General features: G+C 45.0%; 1 protein-coding gene across 5 annotated transcripts in view; it reads right to left on the bottom strand.

Moving 5' to 3' along the window:
• The window catches only part of VWA5B1 (von Willebrand factor A domain containing 5B1), a 168533-nt gene extending 149447 nt beyond the window's left edge, over window positions 1-19086 (bottom strand). Inside the window, exons 1-2 of one of the 5 annotated variants that reach the window (XM_072155186.1) lie at window positions 18935-19060; window positions 13561-13683 (exon numbers count right to left, since the gene is read on the bottom strand). Coding sequence is in view for 1 of the 5 variants with exons in the window: in XM_072155185.1 (XP_072011286.1) it covers window positions 18950-18971 (22 nt within the window). In the remaining 4 variants the exon portion in view is untranslated. Of the gene's footprint in view, window positions 1-13560; window positions 13684-18934 lie in introns of all 5 variants that reach the window. The other 4 variants (XM_072155187.1, XM_072155185.1, XM_072155191.1 and 1 more) reach the window with 4 other exon arrangements.
• Between the last annotated feature and the right edge of the window lie 77 nt (window positions 19087-19163).

Genomic DNA, 19163 nt, shown 5'->3' with positions numbered 1-19163 from the left:
AATATAACTACTATAATACTGCCCCCTATGTACAAGAATATAACTACTATAATATTGCCCCCTATGTACAGGAATATAACTACTATAATACTGCCCCCTATGTACAGGAATATAACTACTATAATACTGCCCCCTATGTACAAGAATATAACTACTATAATACTGCCACCTATGTACAAGAATATAACTACTATAATACTGCCCCCTATGTACAAGAATATAACTACTATAATACTGCCCCCTATGTACAGGAATATAACTACTATAATACTGCCCCCTATGTACAGGAATATAACTACTATAATACTGCCCCCTATGTACAAGTATATAACTACTATAATACTGCCCCCTATGTACAAGTATATAACTACTATAATACTGCCCCCTATGTACAAGAATATAACTACTATAATACTGCCCCCTATGTATAAGAATATAACTACTATAATACTGCCCCCTATGTACAAGAATATAACTACTATAATATTGCCCCCTATGTACAGGAATATAACTACTATAATACTGCCCCCTATGTACAAGAATATAACTACTATAATACTGCCCCCTATGTACAAGAATATAACTACTATAATACTGCCCCCTATGTACAAGAATATAACTACTATAATACTGCCCGCTATGTACAGGAATATAACTACTATAATACTGCCCCTTATATACAAGAATATAACTACTATAATACTGCCCGCTATGTACAGGAATATAACTACTATAATACTGCCCCCTATGTGCAAGAATATAACTACTATAATACTGCCCCCTATTTACAGGAATATAACTACTATAATACTGCCCCCTATGTACAAGAATATAACTACTATAATACTGCCCCCTATGTACAAGAATATAACTACTATAATACTGCCCCTATATACAGGAATATAACTACTATAATACTGCTCCCTACGTACAAGAATATAACTACTATAATATTGCCCCCTATGTACAGGAATATAACTACTATAATACTGCCCCCTAGGTACAAAAATATAACTACTATAATACTGCCCCCTATGTACAGGAATATAACTACTATAATACTGCCCCCTATGTACAAGAATATAACTACTATAATACTGCCCCCTATGTACAAGAATATAACTACTATAATATTGCCCCCTATGTACAGGAATATAACTACTATAATACTGCCCCCTATGTACAAGAATATAACTACTATAATACTGCCCCCTATGTACAAGAATATAACTACTATAATACTGCCCCCTATGTACAAGAATATAACTACTATAATACTGCCCGCTATGTACAGGAATATAACTACTATAATACTGCCCCCTATATACAAGAATATAACTACTATAATACTGCCCGCTATGTACAGGAATATAACTACTATAATACTGCCCCCTATGTACAAGACTATAACTACTATAATACTGCCCCCTATGTACAAGACTATAACTACTATAATACTGCCCCCTATGTACAAGAATATAACTACTATAATACTGCCCCCTATGTGCAAGAATATAACTACTATAATACTGCCCCCTATGCACAGGAATATAACTACTATAATACTGCCCCCTATGTACAAGAATATAACTACTATAATACTGCCTCCTATGTACAGGAATATAACTACTATAATACTGCCCCCTATATACAAGAATATAACTACTATAATACTGCCCGCTATGTACAGGAATATAACTACTATAATACTGCCTCCTATGTACAAGAATATAACTACTATAATACTGCCCCCTATGTACAAGAATATAACTACTATAATACTGCCCCTATGTACAAGAATATAACTACTATAATACTGCCCCCTATGTACAGGAATATAACTACTATAATACTGCCCCCTATGTACAAGAATATAACTACTATAATACTGCCCCCTATGTACAAGAATATAACTACTATAATACTGCCCCCTATGTACAGGAATATAACTACTATAATACTGCCCCCTATGTACAAGAATATAACTACTATAATACTGCCCCCTATGTACAAGAATATAACTACTATAATACTGCCCCCTATGTACAGGAATATAACTACTATAATACTGCCCCCTATGTACAGGAATATAACTACTATAACACTGCCCCCTATGTACAAGAATATAACTACTATAATACTGCCCCCTATGTACAAGAATATAACTACTATAATACTGCCCCCTATGTACAAGAATATAACTACTATAATACTGCCTCCTATGTACAAGAATATAACTACTATAATACTGCCCCCTATGTACAAGAATATAACTACTATAATACTGCCCCCTATGTACAGGAATATAACTACTATAATTGGGTATAGTTGTTATATATCAGTATAATGTCAGTATAGCAGATAATAGTTGAGGACACTTTGGTGTAGCAGAGATGAGCAGGTGCAGATGTAGGGGAGTATAAAGCATGGCGGCTCCGTCTCTTGGACAGATTATTTCAGCATCCATCCGTCCCCGTCAGGTAATGAGATTCTACGTGGTGAGGAGCTGAGTAAACATTTGCAGATCTTCAGAGGTTGTAAATGAGGAGGAAATTAAATGTGAAGCAGTCAGATCATCAAACATGATGAGCGCCTGGCACAGCATTACACCCCTGTATCTAATGACACACAGGGATTAAGATATATACCGTCACAGGTCTCCAGCGGCACAGAGGGAAATTTACTGAAAATGTAGAAAGTTCAGGCTGCGGTGATGTTATATCATGAGAGTGGGGCATGTAAGTGTAAGGGGCAGAGTTACGAGCCTCTACACAATGGGGGTCATTTACTAAGGGCCCGAATCGCTATGTTTTGTCGGGTTTCCCGAAAATGACCGATTTGCGCCGAATTGCCCAGAGTGTTTGGCGCACGCGATCGGATTGTGGCACATCGGCGCCGGCATGCACCTGACAGAAATCAGGGGGCGTGGCCGTCGTAAAACCCGACGGATTCGGAAAAACTCCCATATTTAAAAAAAAAAAAAAATGTTTCGATTGACACGCACTTACCTGCACCCAGCAACGGACGGTGAACTCCGTTGGACTTCAGCGCAGCAGCGACACCTGGTGGACATCGGGCGCGCTACCTTAGTGAATTGCCGGAAGACCCGAATCAGCGTCGGAGAACCCGCCTCTGGATCATGAAGTGAATCTGCCCTAATGACTCATCTGATCCGAGAGGTTTTCAATGGGATTAAGATATGGAGAAGGTGAAGGCCCCTTCGTGTGAGGTCCCCAGTCTCCCCAATGATGTGAGCTGGAGCATTGTCCTCCATGAAGATGATATTAGGCCTGTGTTGTTCATGATGAGGTACAATCACTGGATTAGTGATGTTATACAACTAGTATGGGCCGTCACAGGACCAATCAGAGTATAGGACAGTTCTGTACCGACTAGACACCTGCCCAAAATGTTACTTACACCATTGGTGTAGTACAGCCATGATTTCTACTCAGCATGAACTGACTGATATTACTCGTCCCTCATCCAGTGTAAATGTTAGGATGTTTAGATTGTGAGCCCCATGGGGACAGGGACCAATTTGTCATGCTTTGTGCAGCGCTGCGTAATCTGTGTGCACTATATAAATAAAGAATTATTATTATTAAATGCTCCAGGACCATGTAAGTCTATATAACCTGTGCCTGATGTTGTCATTAGGTACCTTGCAGGTCCTTTAGCACAGACCAGGATGATGTAACCAGTCTTGAATGGTATGATGTGACACTTGGTGTCTCTCATCTCCCTTATATGTGCCACTTCTCTGCCTTTCTGTGACTCTTCCAGTCTCTGTATCTCTAGTACAACCTGCTGATGTCTCTCTGTGACTCTTCCAGTCTCTGTATCTCTGGTACAACCTGCTGATGTCTCTGTGACTCTTCCAGTCTCTGGATCTCTGGTACAACCTGCTGATGTCTCTCTGTGACTCTTCCAGTCTCTGTATCTCTGGTACAACCTGCTGATGTCTCTCTGTGACTCTTCCAGTCTCTGTATCTCTGGTACAACCTGCTGATGTCTCTCTGTGACTCTTCCAGTCTCTGTATCTCTGGTACAACCTGCTGATGTGTCTCTGTGACTCTTCCAGTCTCTGTCTCTCTGGTACAACCTGCTGATGTCTCTCTGTGACTCTTCCAGTCTCTGTATCTCTGGTACAACCTGCTGATGTCTCTCTGTGACTCTTTCAGTCTCTGTATCTCTGATACAACCTGCTGATGTCTCTCTGTGACTCTTCCAGTCTCTGTATCTCTGGTACAACCTGCTGATGTGTCTCTGTGACTCTTCCAGTCTCTGTAACTCTGGAACAACCTGCTGATGTCTCTCTGTCACTCTTCCAGTCTCTGTATCTCTGGTACAACCTGCTGATGTCTCTCTGTGACTCTTCCAGTCTCTGTATCTCTGGTACAACCTGCTGATGTCTCTCTGTGACTCTTTCAGTCTCTGTATCTCTGGTACAACCTGCTGATGTCTCTCTGTGACTCTTCCAGTCTCTGTATCTCTGGTACAACCTGCTGATGTCTCTCTGTGACTCTTCCAGTCTCTCTGTATCTCTGGTACAACCTGCTGATGTCTCTCTGTGACTCCCCCATTCTCTGTATCTCTGGTACAACCTGCTGATGTCTCTCTGTGACTCTTCCAGTCTCTGTATCTCTGGTACAACCTGCTGATGTCTCTCTGTGACTCTTCTAGTCTCTGTATCTCTGGTACAACCTGCTGATGTCTCTGTGACTCTTCCAGTCTCTGTATCTCTGGTACAATCTGCTGATGTCTCTCTGTGACTCTTCCAGTCTCTCTGTATCTCTGGTACAACCTGCTGATGTCTCTGTGACTCTTCCAGTCTCTGTATCTCTGGTACAACCTGCTGATGTCTCTCTGTGACTCTTCCCGTCTCTCTGTATCTCTGGTACAACCTGCTGATGTCTCTCTGTGACTCTTCCCGTCTCTGTATCTCTGGTACAACCTGCTGATGTCTCTCTGTGACTCTTCCCGTCTCTCTGTATCTCTGGTACAACCTGCTGATGTCTCTCTGTGACTCTTCCAGTCTCTGTATCTCTGGTACAACCTGCTGATGTCTCTCTGTGACTCTTCCAGTCTCTGTATCTCTGGTACAACCTGCTGATGTCTCTCTGTGACTCTTCCAGTATCTGTATCTCTGGTACAACCTGCTGATGTCTCTCTGTGACTCTTCCAGTCTCTGTATCTCTGGTACAACCTGCTGATGTCTCTCTGTGACTCTTCTAGTCTCTGTATCTTTGGTACAACCTGCTGATGTCTCTCTGTGACTCTTCCAGTCTCTGTATCTCTGGTACAATCTGCTGATGTCTCTCTGTGACTCTTCCAGTCTCTCTGTATCTCTGGTACAACCTGCTGATGTCTCTCTGTGACTCTTCCAGTCTCTCTGTATCTCTGGTACAACCTGCTGATGTCTCTCTGTGACTCTTCCAGTCTCTCTGTATCTCTGGTACAACCTGCTGATGTCTCTCTGTGACTCTTCCAGTCTCTGTATCTCTGGAACAACCTGCTGATGTCTCTCTGTGACTCTTCCAGTCTCTGTATCTCTGGTACAACCTGCTGCTGTCTCTCTGTGACTCTTCCAGTCTCTGTATCTCTGATACAACCTGCTGATGTCTCTCTGTGACTCTTCCAGTCTCTCTGTATCTCTGATACAACCTGCTGATGTCTCTCTGTGACTCTTCCAGTCTCTCTGTATCTCTGGTACAACCTGCTGATGTCTCTCTGTGACTCTTCCAGTCTCTGTATCTCTGGTACAACCTGCTGATGTCTCTCTGTGCCTCTTCCAGTCTCTCTGTATCTCTGGTACAACCTGCTGATGTCTCTCTGTGACTCTTCCAGTCTCTGTATCTCTGATACAACCTGCTGATGTCTCTATGTGACTCTTCCAGTCTCTGTATCTCTGGTACAACCTGCTGATGTCTCTCTGTGACTCTTCTAGTCTCTGTATCTCTGGTACAACCTGCTGATGTCTCTCTGTGACTCTTCCAGTCTCTGTGTCTCTGGTACAATCTGCTGATGTCTCTCTGTGACTCTTTCAGTCTCTCTGTATCTCTGGTACAACCTGCTGATGTCTCTCTGTGACTCTTCCAGTCTCTGTATCTCTGGTACAATCTGCTGATGTCTCTCTGTGACTCTTCCAGTCTCTCTGTATCTCTGGTACAACCTGCTGATGTCTCTGTGACTCTTCCAGTCTCTGTATCTCTGGTACAACCTGCTGATGTCTCTCTGTGACTCTTCCAGTCTCTCTGTATCTCTGGTACAACCTGCTGATGTCTCTCTGTGACTCTTCCAGTCTCTGTATCTCTGGTACAACCTGCTGCTGTCTCTCTGTGACTCTTCCAGTCTCTGTATCTCTGATACAACCTGCTGATGTCTCTCTGTGACTCTTCCAGTCTCTCTGTATCTCTGGTACAACCTGCTGATGTCTCTCTGTGACTCTTCCAGTCTCTGTATCTCTGGTACAACCTGCTGATGTCTCTCTGTGCCTCTTCCAGTCTCTCTGTATCTCTGGTACAACCTGCTGATGTCTCTCTGTGACTCTTCCAGTCTCTGTATCTCTGATACAACCTGCTGATGTCTCTATGTGACTCTTCCAGTCTCTGTATCTCTGGTACAACCTGCTGATGTCTCTCTGTGACTCTTCTAGTCTCTGTATCTCTGGTACAACCTGCTGATGTCTCTCTGTGACTCTTCCAGTCTCTGTGTCTCTGGTACAATCTGCTGATGTCTCTCTGTGACTCTTTCAGTCTCTCTGTATCTCTGGTACAACCTGCTGATGTCTCTCTGTGACTCTTCCAGTCTCTGTATCTCTGGTACAATCTGCTGATGTCTCTCTGTGACTCTTCCAGTCTCTCTGTATCTCTGGTACAACCTGCTGATGTCTCTGTGACTCTTCCAGTCTCTGTATCTCTGGTACAACCTGCTGATGTCTCTCTGTGACTCTTCCCGTCTCTCTGTATCTCTGGTACAACCTGCTGATGTCTCTCTGTGACTCTTCCAGTCTCTGTATCTCTGGTACAACCTGCTGATGTCTCTCTGTGACTCTTCCAGTCTCTCTTTATCTCTGGTACAACCTGCTGATGTCTCTCTGTGACTCTTCCAGTCTCTGTATCTCTGGTACAACCTGCTGATGTCTCTCTGTGACTCTTCCAGTCTCTGTATCTCTAGTACAACCTGCTGATGTCTCTCTGTGACTCTTCCAGTCTCTGTATCTCTGGTACAACCTGCTGATGTCTCTCTGTGACTCTTCCAGTCTCTGTATCTCTAGTACAACCTGCTGATGTCTCTCTGTGACTCTTCCCGTCTCTCTTTATCTCTGGTACAACCTGCTGATGTCTCTCTGTGACTCTTCCAGTCTGTTTCTCTGGTACAAACTGTTGATGGCTCAGTGGCCACTTCCATTTTAGAAGAAGATCCTGCTTGAAGCCTCTCATTGGCGCCGTACTGTTGATCAATTGTTAGAGGTTACCTTGGTGTCATGATGTTTTAATACCAATTCTAATTGAACCAGAAAATGTTTTGGGCGATTCATAGATAAAACTCCTTTTCTGGATTTTACTGTTAAAGGAAATCAAAATGCATCATGATATACCAGGGACACTTACTCATTGATCCAAGACTGTGGTAAACTGTGAACTGGCTTTACAGGCAGTTACACTGTTTAACCTCCCCCTGCTCCCTCAGCATGGCAGGAGCCTAGCACAGAGGAGAAGCTGTAGAACTGTGAGCTCATGATAAGTACCAGCACTTACCATAGAGCATAAGCCGATCCGAATATAAGAAAGGCAAGGTAATTTTACCTTAAAAAACTGGAAAAAACCTATTGACTCAAATATAAGCCTAGGGTGGGAGACGCATTGGTCACAGCTATTCATCCCCCTGCCCGCCTGTATATAGCTATTCATCACCCTGAGCTCCAGTACAGGCAGTCCCCTAGTTAAGGACACCCGACAAAACCTAGTTAAAGACGGACCCCTCTGCCCCCTGTGACCTCTGATGAAGTCTCTGGATGTTACTATAGTCCCAGACTACAATAATCAGCTGTAAGGTGTCTGTAATGAAGCTTTATTCATAATCCTTGGTCCTAATACAGAAAAAAATTGTGAAACTCCAATGGTAACTGTATATAGTAACTATATAGTCCGCCCCCAATATATAGGTATCCAGCCCCCTGCCCGACAGTATATAGCTAACCCCCTGCACAGCAGTATATAGCCAGCCCCCCAGGATATTGCCCCATACCCCCAACTATATAGCTAGCCAGACCCCATCCCCGAGTATATAGTCAGTCAGCCCCCTGCTCCCCAGTATATTGCTATCCGGCTACCTGCCCCCAGTATATAGCTATCCAGCCCCCTGCCCCTGGTATAAAGCTATCCAGCCCCCTGACTCCCAGTATATAGCTATCCATCCCTCTGCCCCCCAGTATATAGCCAGACCCTGCCCCAGTATATAGCTAGCCAGCCCTCTGGCCCCAGTATATAGCTAGCCAGCCCCCTGCCCCTGGTATATAGCTATCCAGCCCCCTGACTCCAGCACCCTGCCCGACAGTATATAGCTAACCCCCTGCACAGCAGTATATAGCCAGCCCCCCAGGATATATCCCCATACCCCCCAATTATATAGCTAGCCAGACCCCATCCCCGAGTATATAGTCAGTCAGCCCCCTGCTCCCCAGTATATTGATATCCGGCTACCTGCCCCCAGTATATAGATATCCAGCCCCCTATCCCTGGTATAAAGCTATCCAGCCCCCTGACTCCCAGTATATAGGTATCCATCCCTCTGCCCCCCAGTATATAGCCAGACCCTGCCCCAGTATATAGCTAGCCAGCCCTCTGGCCCCAGTATATAGTGAGCCAGCCCCCTGCTCCCCAGTATATTGCTATCCGGCCCCCTGCCCCCAGTATATAGCTAGCCAGCCCCCCCAGTAGGTAGCCAGCTCCATAGAGATTAAAGGAGTAGAACGGTCATGCGCCCTCGTTCTCGCACTCCCACTGATCAGCTAGTTAGGCCCTATACCGTGGATAGGCCCTAACTTTAGTTTGGGGGAAAACCCCTTTAAATACACCATACAATTGATCAGGGGGGGAATGCTGGGACTCTGGGGCCCGTGTGAATGGACGGTGACATATAAAAGGTTCATAAGTTGTAGATCGGTAGAAAGTATCAAATATGATGGGATTAGATACAGCATCTCAACAGACAGAATCATACATGAAAGGATTAGATACAGCAGCTCAGCAGTCAGTACCACAGACGATAGGATCAGATACAGCAGCTCAGCAGTCAGTACCACACACAGTATGTTAGGATTATTTATATAGAAGCTCGGAAGACAGTATCACACATGACAAACTTAGATACAGTAGATTTGCAGACAATATCCCACACAATAGGGTTAGATAAGTAGATTTCAAGACAGTATCACACACGAGAGGCTTAGATACAGTAGATTTGGAGATACTATCATACATGATGGTTTATCTACAGCGGCTCAGCAGACGGTATCCCCGATGATTAGATACACAGGACACTCTATTCTATGAGGAGATTCTCTCATGTAGATTCCATTGACATGAATACACTGGAGTGTACTAGACGCGTTTCTGGCGGGTGACCTTGAATAGCGGCTTCTGTATGAGCAGCAGCAAGCGGCGCCGACACCAGGTGCACAGGTTTTGTACAATAAGTACAATGCTCCATTGAGCGGCACTTGACGGCATATTTCATGAAGAAACCTTTCGGTGTCATGTGTAGGCGAGTTATGAGACGTTAATACAACGCGCATTATCCTCCGTCATCTGTTTACATAGCGCATTCCACGAAAAACTGAGCGGCTGCAGATGATACTAGAGACTACATTGTGCTGAAAGGTTCCCATTCACAGCTCTTAAAGGTGCAGAAAATTGCCGCGATTTCCATGCACAAGCTCAGTTTATAGCGAGCTTCCTGGGTTAGGAATGTAACTCCAGAAATCAGTTAAGACTGACACTTAAAGGAATTTTTACAGTTATTAGTATTGATGACCTATGACATTGAAGACCCTAACTCATTCCCATAATCTAATCTCATCATCTCAAGAATTCTACCAAAAACTGACATTTAAAGGACTATCCAGCTTACGGGTGGATGTCGGAATGGTTAGGGTTCCAACATGATGTGTCTGATACAGGAATCAACACAGAGAAGAGAGCAAAACAAAAAGCTCCAATCTCTGTGTAGTAGCTAAATTAGGTAACTGCATCTCAGCTCCAATTTAAGTTAAAGGGTCACCAAGTAAAAGGATTAACCCCATTGCCAGACCCATTGAACTAGAAGGTCCCTCAGATAGGGTATGACATGTCCTTTCTAGAATTCCCTCTTGTATGTGACGTCACCTCTTTACCTCTAAAAAACCTCTATTTTCATGTGAAAATTATTAGAGAAGAGTCATATTTTGGCTTAGATGAGTAAATTTTAGAGGCTACAAGGTGAGGATCATTTCAGATGTCCCAATCTGTGGTTCTATAATACATAGAAACAATGGGGATCATTCATCATGCGCCAGCCAGATACATCAAGACGCTCCGGCCTCTTGATGTATCAGGTGGGTGACTGCACAGCGTTTATTTCTATGCCAGGTCCTACCAGCAAGTACGCCGGTGAGGGGTTCACGCTCACAAATGTGGGGGATAATCACAAATAATCTATTTCTGTTCTGCGCTGAAATGCACAGGGAATTGTGTCGCACGCGATCGGATTGCATGATTGCATGCGACACAAAACGGGGGGGGGGGCCTGGCCGTCGGACAACCTGACTGATTCAGACAAACTGCGGAATTTACAATTCAAATTGTGTCGCAAGATCAGCACTCGCATGCACCAGGAAGAAGAAGGTGAACTCCGGCGGACCTGAGCAGGGAAGCGACACATTCAAGTGAAACGTGGCAGCTCTGAATCCTCGTCGGACATTTCGGATCGGCGGACGCAACGGGACGAGTAAGTAAATGCGCCCCGTTGTGTCATTTTATACATAAGAATTTCATCTTTAGGATTGCATCAGGATTGTGAATATGTGAGTTACAGAACCAGAGCTATAGGCAGTAAAAACATTGTTAGTAATGTCAGCTGCAGATAAAGATCCAGTTCCTGCCTATTATCTTAAAGGGGTATTCCTCCCACAAAGACAAGTTTCTTATATGTACTCAGGATAACAAAATAACACATTCTCTAATTCAATGTTATTACCAAAAATCCAGCATTTCACAGATATAATTCCAGCCTGTCTCTATCAGTCCTGGTGTGAACTATTTCAGTTGCCTCTTGTTTCCGACCCTGTATCTTCTGACTTTAGGGTCGGCAGCCACCTTGCCTGACGCTGTGGAGCTTCTCTCTCCCTCTGCTCTCTGCAGCGGCCCCTCCCCCTGCATTCCAGGATGAGCTCACACTGATACACACTCACTTCCTGCCTGCAAACAGCAGCCGCAGCGAGAGGAGAACTACAAGCAACAGGCAGATAAGTTCTTTATCTGGGGAGGGAGGCACCTCAGATCTAGTGTGTTTGTAGCTGACATGTAGCAGGGCTGAAAGTGTCATTGTGTGTAATTGGCATCTCATGGATCTCATCTATGAACTGTCTCATCTCTCTTTCTATGTGTCAGATGCTAGCAGAATGTTCAGAAGCTAAATTAAAGTGTATATAAACCCTGCACCCTGATAATCCAAGCACATTGTCAGCACACAGCATCTCATAGCACAGTGGAATCATGAAGTGTCTGCTTAGAGAGTCCCTACTCACACTCTTGATTATTGCACTGACCATCACTGAGTGATAGGAGCTAAAGCAGTAATAAAACTGAGTAAAATTGTAAAGTAAGGATTTATCTTTATTGTGTAAACATCACTAGGGGATAGAAATTTGAGAATTTTCTTTGGTGGGCAAACCCTTTTAACTGCCAGTATCCCTGGTTCTGTTGATCGCTGAACCACAAGCCTCATGTGGCATCGGAAATATGAGATTCTAATCTTTAATATGACACCAGCAGCATTTCACAGATATAATTCCAACCTTTCTCTATCGGTCCAACTGTACACAATTTTGGTTGCCCCTGGATACAACCTTAAATTTTCTGACTGTGGTTGAATACATCACATGAAAAGCTTCTCATGTCTGCACACTGCAGTGCTCTCTGCCTCCTGCCCCTCCCTCCTGCATTACAAAATCAAGTCAGACACAGGCACTTCCATGCCGGCAAGCAGAAGCATGCAGAGACTTACTCTACAAGCTACAGACAGATAAGGTCTTTATAGCAGAGCGGACTGTGTATTTTATTGATTTGGTGAGATAGCAGAGCTGAGAGTGTCATTGTGTAATATGCATCTCATGGATCTCCTCATCTCTCTGTTTCTGTGTCAGATACTAGTACAATGCTCAGAAGCCAAATGAAAGTATGGATAAAAAATTACTTTCTATTTATCTATATTGTGAAAACATTGCTAGGGGATTAACATTTGAGAACTTTCCTTCATGGGAAAACCCCTTTAACTTGAATCATCCTCTCTGCTGATTTTCACATGACTTTGGAGAAGATTTCACATTGTTGTCTACATGGGAACATGGGTTCCCTTTAACCCCTTCATGCACCTGGACATTATAGTACTTCCTGCAGTGCCCCGTAGCTGCCCAATGAGCACCGCCAGACAGTTTACACTGCACTACGATAAATTACTATTGTAGAACAGGGTATTGGATTTGAAACCAACGATGAGAGCATGGCTGGTTCAAGTTCAAGTTTGTATACAGAAAAAAAAAGTTAAAAAAACAGACGTTTAAAACATAAAATTAAAAAATAAAATATAAGCCCCTAAAATATCACTTTTACAAACAAACATATAGAAGGTATATAAAAAACACAAATACACCAAAACCCACACATATTTGGTATCGCCGCATCCGTAGCAATCTGTATAAGGCGCTGGCCTTACCCAGAATTCTATTTAACCCAGCCTCTCCCCGCTCACCCTGCCGGATCTTTGTGCTATATGCCCTGTGCCTGCTTGTTGATTTCCTGTTGTGATCCCCGGTCCTGTTCCTGTTTTCGCACCTCGGCTGCCAGCCCTGACCTTCTGCTCTGCCTCTGACGTTGATCCTGTGCCGCCTGTCCTGACCTCATGCCTGTCCCGACCACGTACCTGACTTCTGTTTTTGTACCTCGCCGTGGCTGCCACCGTAGTCGCACCTGTGGAACAACCTGGAGGTACCACGCCACAGCACGTCCAACCCGCTTTGCAGCGGGCTCTGGTTTCACCGGGTGCCACTTAGATTCCGGTCCCAGGTGTTGGCTTACACCATTGTCCGTGGCGGTGGTCCAAAATAGGCCTGAAGGGGTTAAAAGGTTTGCCCCCAGCCAGTACATAGGTTGACCATAGAAGCTTATTATCCTACTAACAACTTCCGGAACTCGGGTAAAGCCCCTTTAGTTTCAGGAAATTTACCGAAAAAGAGCGGGCCATTACTGGTTGATATACCAGAATCTGCCACTAGGGTGCGGCACAGTAGATCATTACCCTGCTCAGACTGCGTTGTCCTCGGCGTCACCTTCTATCTTGATCCTTAATCAGAAGACGTCTCCCGGCACATCGCAGCCTGACAATCATCTTCTGGGAATTGTTTCTTTTTCCCTTTAACTTCTGTAATAATTAAAATTTCCTAAAATGTCAAATACTGCGGCAGACGTGGCGTCCGCCACTGAGTGAAGGAGTCATTAGAGAGAGATCAGAGGCGGCCGCGCTGACGCCTCTATTACTGCCATGCGGCAGGCAACAGCGGAAACTTCTACAAGTCCATGTAAGGGCTGGTTAACTCCTTCCAACCCAAAGGGTCTAAAAAGAAACTTTAAATTAAAACAGACCCTTTAAGAAAATGGAGATGGCAAAGCCCCGCCCCTTGTGACATCACTGATATAGCAATACAATTACATTGTGATCAGACAGGAGGTTCACACCTTATACTACAGTAAAATCTACAGTAAAATCCCTGCCTGTATATCATGTGTGAGAGGTAGTCACAGCCCCGCCCCCTGCCTGTATATCATGTGTGAGAGGTAGTCACAGCCCCGCCCTCTGCCTGTACATCATGTGTGAGAGGTAGTCACAGCCCCACCCCCTGCCTGTATATCATGTGTGAGAGGTAGTCACAGCCCCGCCCCCTGCCTGTATATCATGTGTGAGAGGTAGTCACAGCCCCGCCCCCTGCCTGTATATCATGTGTGAGAGGTAGTCACAGCCCACCCCCTGCCTGTATATCATGTGTGAGAGGTAGTCACAGCCCCGCCCCCTGCCTGTATATCATGTGTGAGAGGTAGTCACAGCCCCGCCCTCTGCCTGTACATCATGTGTGAGAGGTAGTCACAGCCCCGCCCCCTGCCTGTATATCATGTGTGAGAGGTAGTCACAGCCCCGCCCTCTGCCTGTACATCATGTGTGAGAGGTAGTCACAGCCCCACCCCCTGCCTGTATATCATGTGTGAGAGGTAGTCACAGCCCCGCCCCCTGCCTGTATATCATGTGTGAGAGGTAGTCACAGCCCCGCCCCCTGCCTGTACATCATGTGTGAGAGGTAGTCACAGCCCCGCCCCCTGCCTGTATATCATGTGTGAGAGGTAGTCACAGCCCCGCCCCCTGCCTATATATCTTGTGTGAGAGGTAGTCACAGCCCCGCCCCCTGCCTGTATATCATGTGTGAGAGATAGTCACAGCCCCGCCCCCTGCCTGTATATCATGTGTGAGAGGTAGTCACAGCCCCGCCCCCTGCCTGTATATAATGTGTGAGAGGTAGTCACAGCCCCGCCCCCTGCCTGTATATCATGTGTGAGAGGTAGTCACAGCCCGCCCCCTGCCTGTATATCCTGTGTGAGAGGTAGTCACAGCCCTGCCCCCTGCCTCTATATTGTGTGTGAGAGGTAGTCACAGCCGCGCCCCCTGCCTGTATATCATGTGTGAGAGGTAGTCACAGCCCCGCCCCCTGCCTGTATATCCTGTGTGAGTGGTAGTCACAGCCCCGCCCCCTGCCTGTATATCATGTGTGAGAGGTAGTCACAGCCCCGCCCCCTGCCTGTATATCCTGTGTGAGTGGTAGTCACAGCCCCGCCCCCTGCCTGTATATCCTGTGTGAGTGGTAGTCACAGCCCCGCCCCCTGCCTGTATATCCTGTGTGAGTGGTAGTCACAGCCCCGCCCCCTGCCTGTATATCCTGTGTGAGAGGTAGTCACAGCCCCGCCCCCTGCCTGTATATCAGGAGAGTGACATGGATGTGGTGGTGGTTGTAGTGTAACTGAGTGATGTGCAGCTTCATTGTACAAAAAACAGAAAACACAGACGAGACGCCCCCTCAGGTGACAATTAGACATTGCTATTTTCATCTGTTAATAGAAACCATTAAAGGCAATTTAGAATGAATCTCGTGTTCCTAATACACTACTGAAATCATCTTCCGGCTGAGCTGGTGTATCTTTAGTAAGCAGCTCCTAGTGCTGTTTTTACAGGTGACAGCTCCTCTTTAAGCCAACAAGGTGTGATAGTGTTTGCTGAGTTGGTGTATGTAACTGTGATGCCTAGAGCACTGTGGAGCTAAGCTAGTGGATTTAGGCCTACAATGTTTAAGTCATTTAAAAATATATATATATTTTTTTACGAATAGAAAGCCCTTTTACCTGTATATTACAAAATGTTCTGCCGGCAACCACCACTAGGGGGAGCTGAATGCAGACTTATAGAGTCCTGACTGATCTCTACTGAACCTGGAATAACCTGTTTGTACTCCCCCTAGTGAAGACTGCAGGGAAATGCAGCTGAACCTGTGTCTAATCTAATTCTGTGATGTGTGATACAGTCTCTGTATCTAATCCTTCTGTGTGTGATAAAGCCTGTGATACAGTCTCTGTATCTAATCCTGTGACATGTGACACAACCTGTGATACAGCATCTGTATCTAATCATGTGATGTGTGATACAGCCTTGATACAGTCTCTGTATCTAATCATGTGATGTGTGACACAGCCTGCTCGGGCTCTGTATCTAATCCCTTCATGAGTGACAACCTGCTTAGTCTCTGAATCTAATTCTACCATGTGCAATATTGTCTGTTAAGTTCTGTATCTAATCATTTCATTTGTGATACAACTTGCCAAATCTCTGTATCTAACTCTGTTATGTGTAATGATGTCTGCTAAGTCCCTGTATCTAATCCTGCTGTGCTTGATACAGCCTGCCTAGTCTCTGTATCTAATCCTGTCAAATGTGGTACAGCCTACTAAATCTCTGTATCTAATCCTCTCATGTGTGATACTGTCTGCTCAGTCTCTGTATCTAACCCAATTATGTGTCAGTAACCTGGAAAATGTAGAAAATGTATCTATCCTTAGGATATATGGGGTTATTAGTGGTTATGAATATTAGGGGTTAACACAAGGGTGTGGAGAGGTAAGGTAGCATGCCCTTGGCCCTCCCTGTGCTATACCCCTGACTGCGCCCCCTACAGGCAGCACCTTATATAGGTGTGCTGTGGAGCCATCTAGTGGACACATCCCTCCAATACAAGATAAAATGTCTACATCTCCTGTACAGCATAAACGAGTCATGGAGCATCACATCCCAGACATCCTGCAAAGATGGAAGACGCAGAGCTCCCCCTCCTTACAGGTCACTGGTCCAGATATACAAGAACCGGACACTGGGCCCCGTTTTCTTTGAACCACATTATATAGTGTAGCTGATCCGGTCAGTTTTCAGGATGCGACACGGCTGCACCTTTTCTTCTCTGTACTTTGCCTCATGTCATCACATAGAATTGGGGCGCAGCGCAGTAATACATGCAGTGCAAACTAGGAGCACACCCACTCTACTGACCTGGGTATCTAATCCTATCCTGTGCGATACACTCTACTGACCTGTGTATCTAATCCTATCCTGTGTGATACACTCTACTGACCTTGGTATCTAATCCTATCCTGTGTGATACACTCTACTGACCTGGGTATCTAATCCTATCCTGTGTGATACACTCTACTGACCTGTGTATCTAATCCTATCCTGTGTGATAGTCTCTACTGACCTGGGTATCTAATCCTTTCCTGTGTGATACTCTCTACTGACCTGGGTATCTAATCCTTTCCTGTGTGATACTCTCTACTGACCTGGGTATCTAATCCTTTCCTGTGTGATACTCTCTACTGACCTGTGTATCTAATCCTATCCTGTGTGATAGTCTCTACTGACCTGTGTATCTAATCCTATCCTGTGTGATACACTCTACTGACCTGGGTATCTAATCCTATCCTGTGTGATACACTCTACTGACCTGTGTATCTAATCCTATCCTGTGTGATACTCTCTACTGACCTGTGTATCTAATCCTATCCTGTGTGATACTCTCTACTGACCTGTGTATCTAATCCTTTCCTGTGTGATAGTCTCTACTGACCTGGGTATCTAATCCCATCCTGTGTGATACTCTCTACTTACCTGGGTATCTAATCATTTCCTGTGTGATACTCTCTACTGACCTGGGTATCTAATCCTTTCCTGTGTGATACTTTCTACTGACCTGGGTATCTAATCCTATCCTGTGTGATACTCTCTACTGACCTGTGTATCTAATCCTTTCCTGTGTGATACTCTCTACTGACCTGTGTATCTAATCCTTTCCTGTGTGATAGTCTCTACTGACCTGGGTATCTAATCCCATCCTGTGTGATACTCTCTACTTACCTGGGTATCTAATCCTTTCCTGTGTGATACTCTCTACTGACCTGGGTATCTAATCCTTTCCTGTGTGATACTCTCTACTTACCTGGGTATCTAATCCTTTCCTGTGTGATACTCTCTACTGACCTATCCTATCATGTGTGATACTGCTGAGCTGTGTATCTCATCCTATCATGTGTGATACTGCTGAGCTGTGTATCTCATCCTATCATGTGTGATACTGCTGAGCTGTGTATCTCATCCTATCATGTGTGATACTGCTGAACTGTGTATCTCATCCTATCATGTGTGATACTGCTGAGCTGTGTATCTCATCCTATCATGTGTGATACTGCTGAACTGTGTATCTCATCCTATCATGTGTGATACTGCTGAACTGTGTATCTCATCCTATCATGTGTGATACTGCTGAACTGTGTATCTCATCCTATCATGTGTGATACTGCTGAGCCGTGTATCTCATCCTATCATGTGTGATACTGCTGAGCCATGTATCTCATCCTATCCTGTGTGATACTGCTGAGCTGTGTATCTCATCCTATCATGTGTGATACTGCTGAGCTGTGTATCTCATCCTATCATGTGTGATACTGCTGAGCCATGTATCTCATCCTATCCTGTGTGATACTGCTGAGCCGTGTATCTCATCCTACCATGTGTGGTAGTGTCTGCTGAGCTGTGTATCTAATCCTATCCTGTGTGATACTGGGTGCTGAGCCGTGCATCTCATCCTATCCTGTGTGATACTGCTGAACTGTGTATCTCATCCTATCATGTGTGATACTGCTGAGACGTGTATCTCATCCTACCATGTGTGATACTGTGTGCTGAGCTGTGTATCTAATCCTATCCTGTGTGATACTGGGTGCTGAGCCGTGCATCTCATCCTATCCTGTGTGATACTGTCTGCTGAGCTGTGTATCTAATCCTATCATGTGTGATACTGTTTGCTGAGCTGCTGTATCTAATCCTATCATGTGTGATACTGTTTGCTGAGCCGTGTATCTCATCCTACCATGTGTGATACAGTCTGCTGAGCTGTGTATCTCATCATATCCTGAGTGATACTGTCTGCTGAGCTATGTATCTAATCCTATCCTGTGTGATACTGACTGCTGAGCCGTGTATCTCACCCTGTGTGATACTGTTATGACATAATACATGGAAGGGATGTCACCTCACAGTCACAGACCAGGGGTGGGGCGGTTTTCCATGTTCTGCGCCTGGTTTGTTCACACTATGAGACATTTGGCGCCGTTTCTTCTGCCTCAGCTCGTCTTCATAGCAACAGCAGTAACTTCCTCGTGTGACCCACTTGGTCATGTGACACCTGGCAGTGGTGGAAGGGAATAGAACGCTCGAATCCCGGAACGGAAGTGGTGACGCCTCCGCTGCGGCCGGGAGGA

Source organism: Engystomops pustulosus, chromosome 6, assembly GCF_040894005.1.
Source record: "Engystomops pustulosus chromosome 6, aEngPut4.maternal, whole genome shotgun sequence".
In the NCBI taxonomy this organism is placed as follows: domain Eukaryota; kingdom Metazoa; phylum Chordata; class Amphibia; order Anura; family Leptodactylidae; genus Engystomops; species Engystomops pustulosus.
This window is presented reverse-complemented; position numbering and strand designations above follow the sequence as displayed.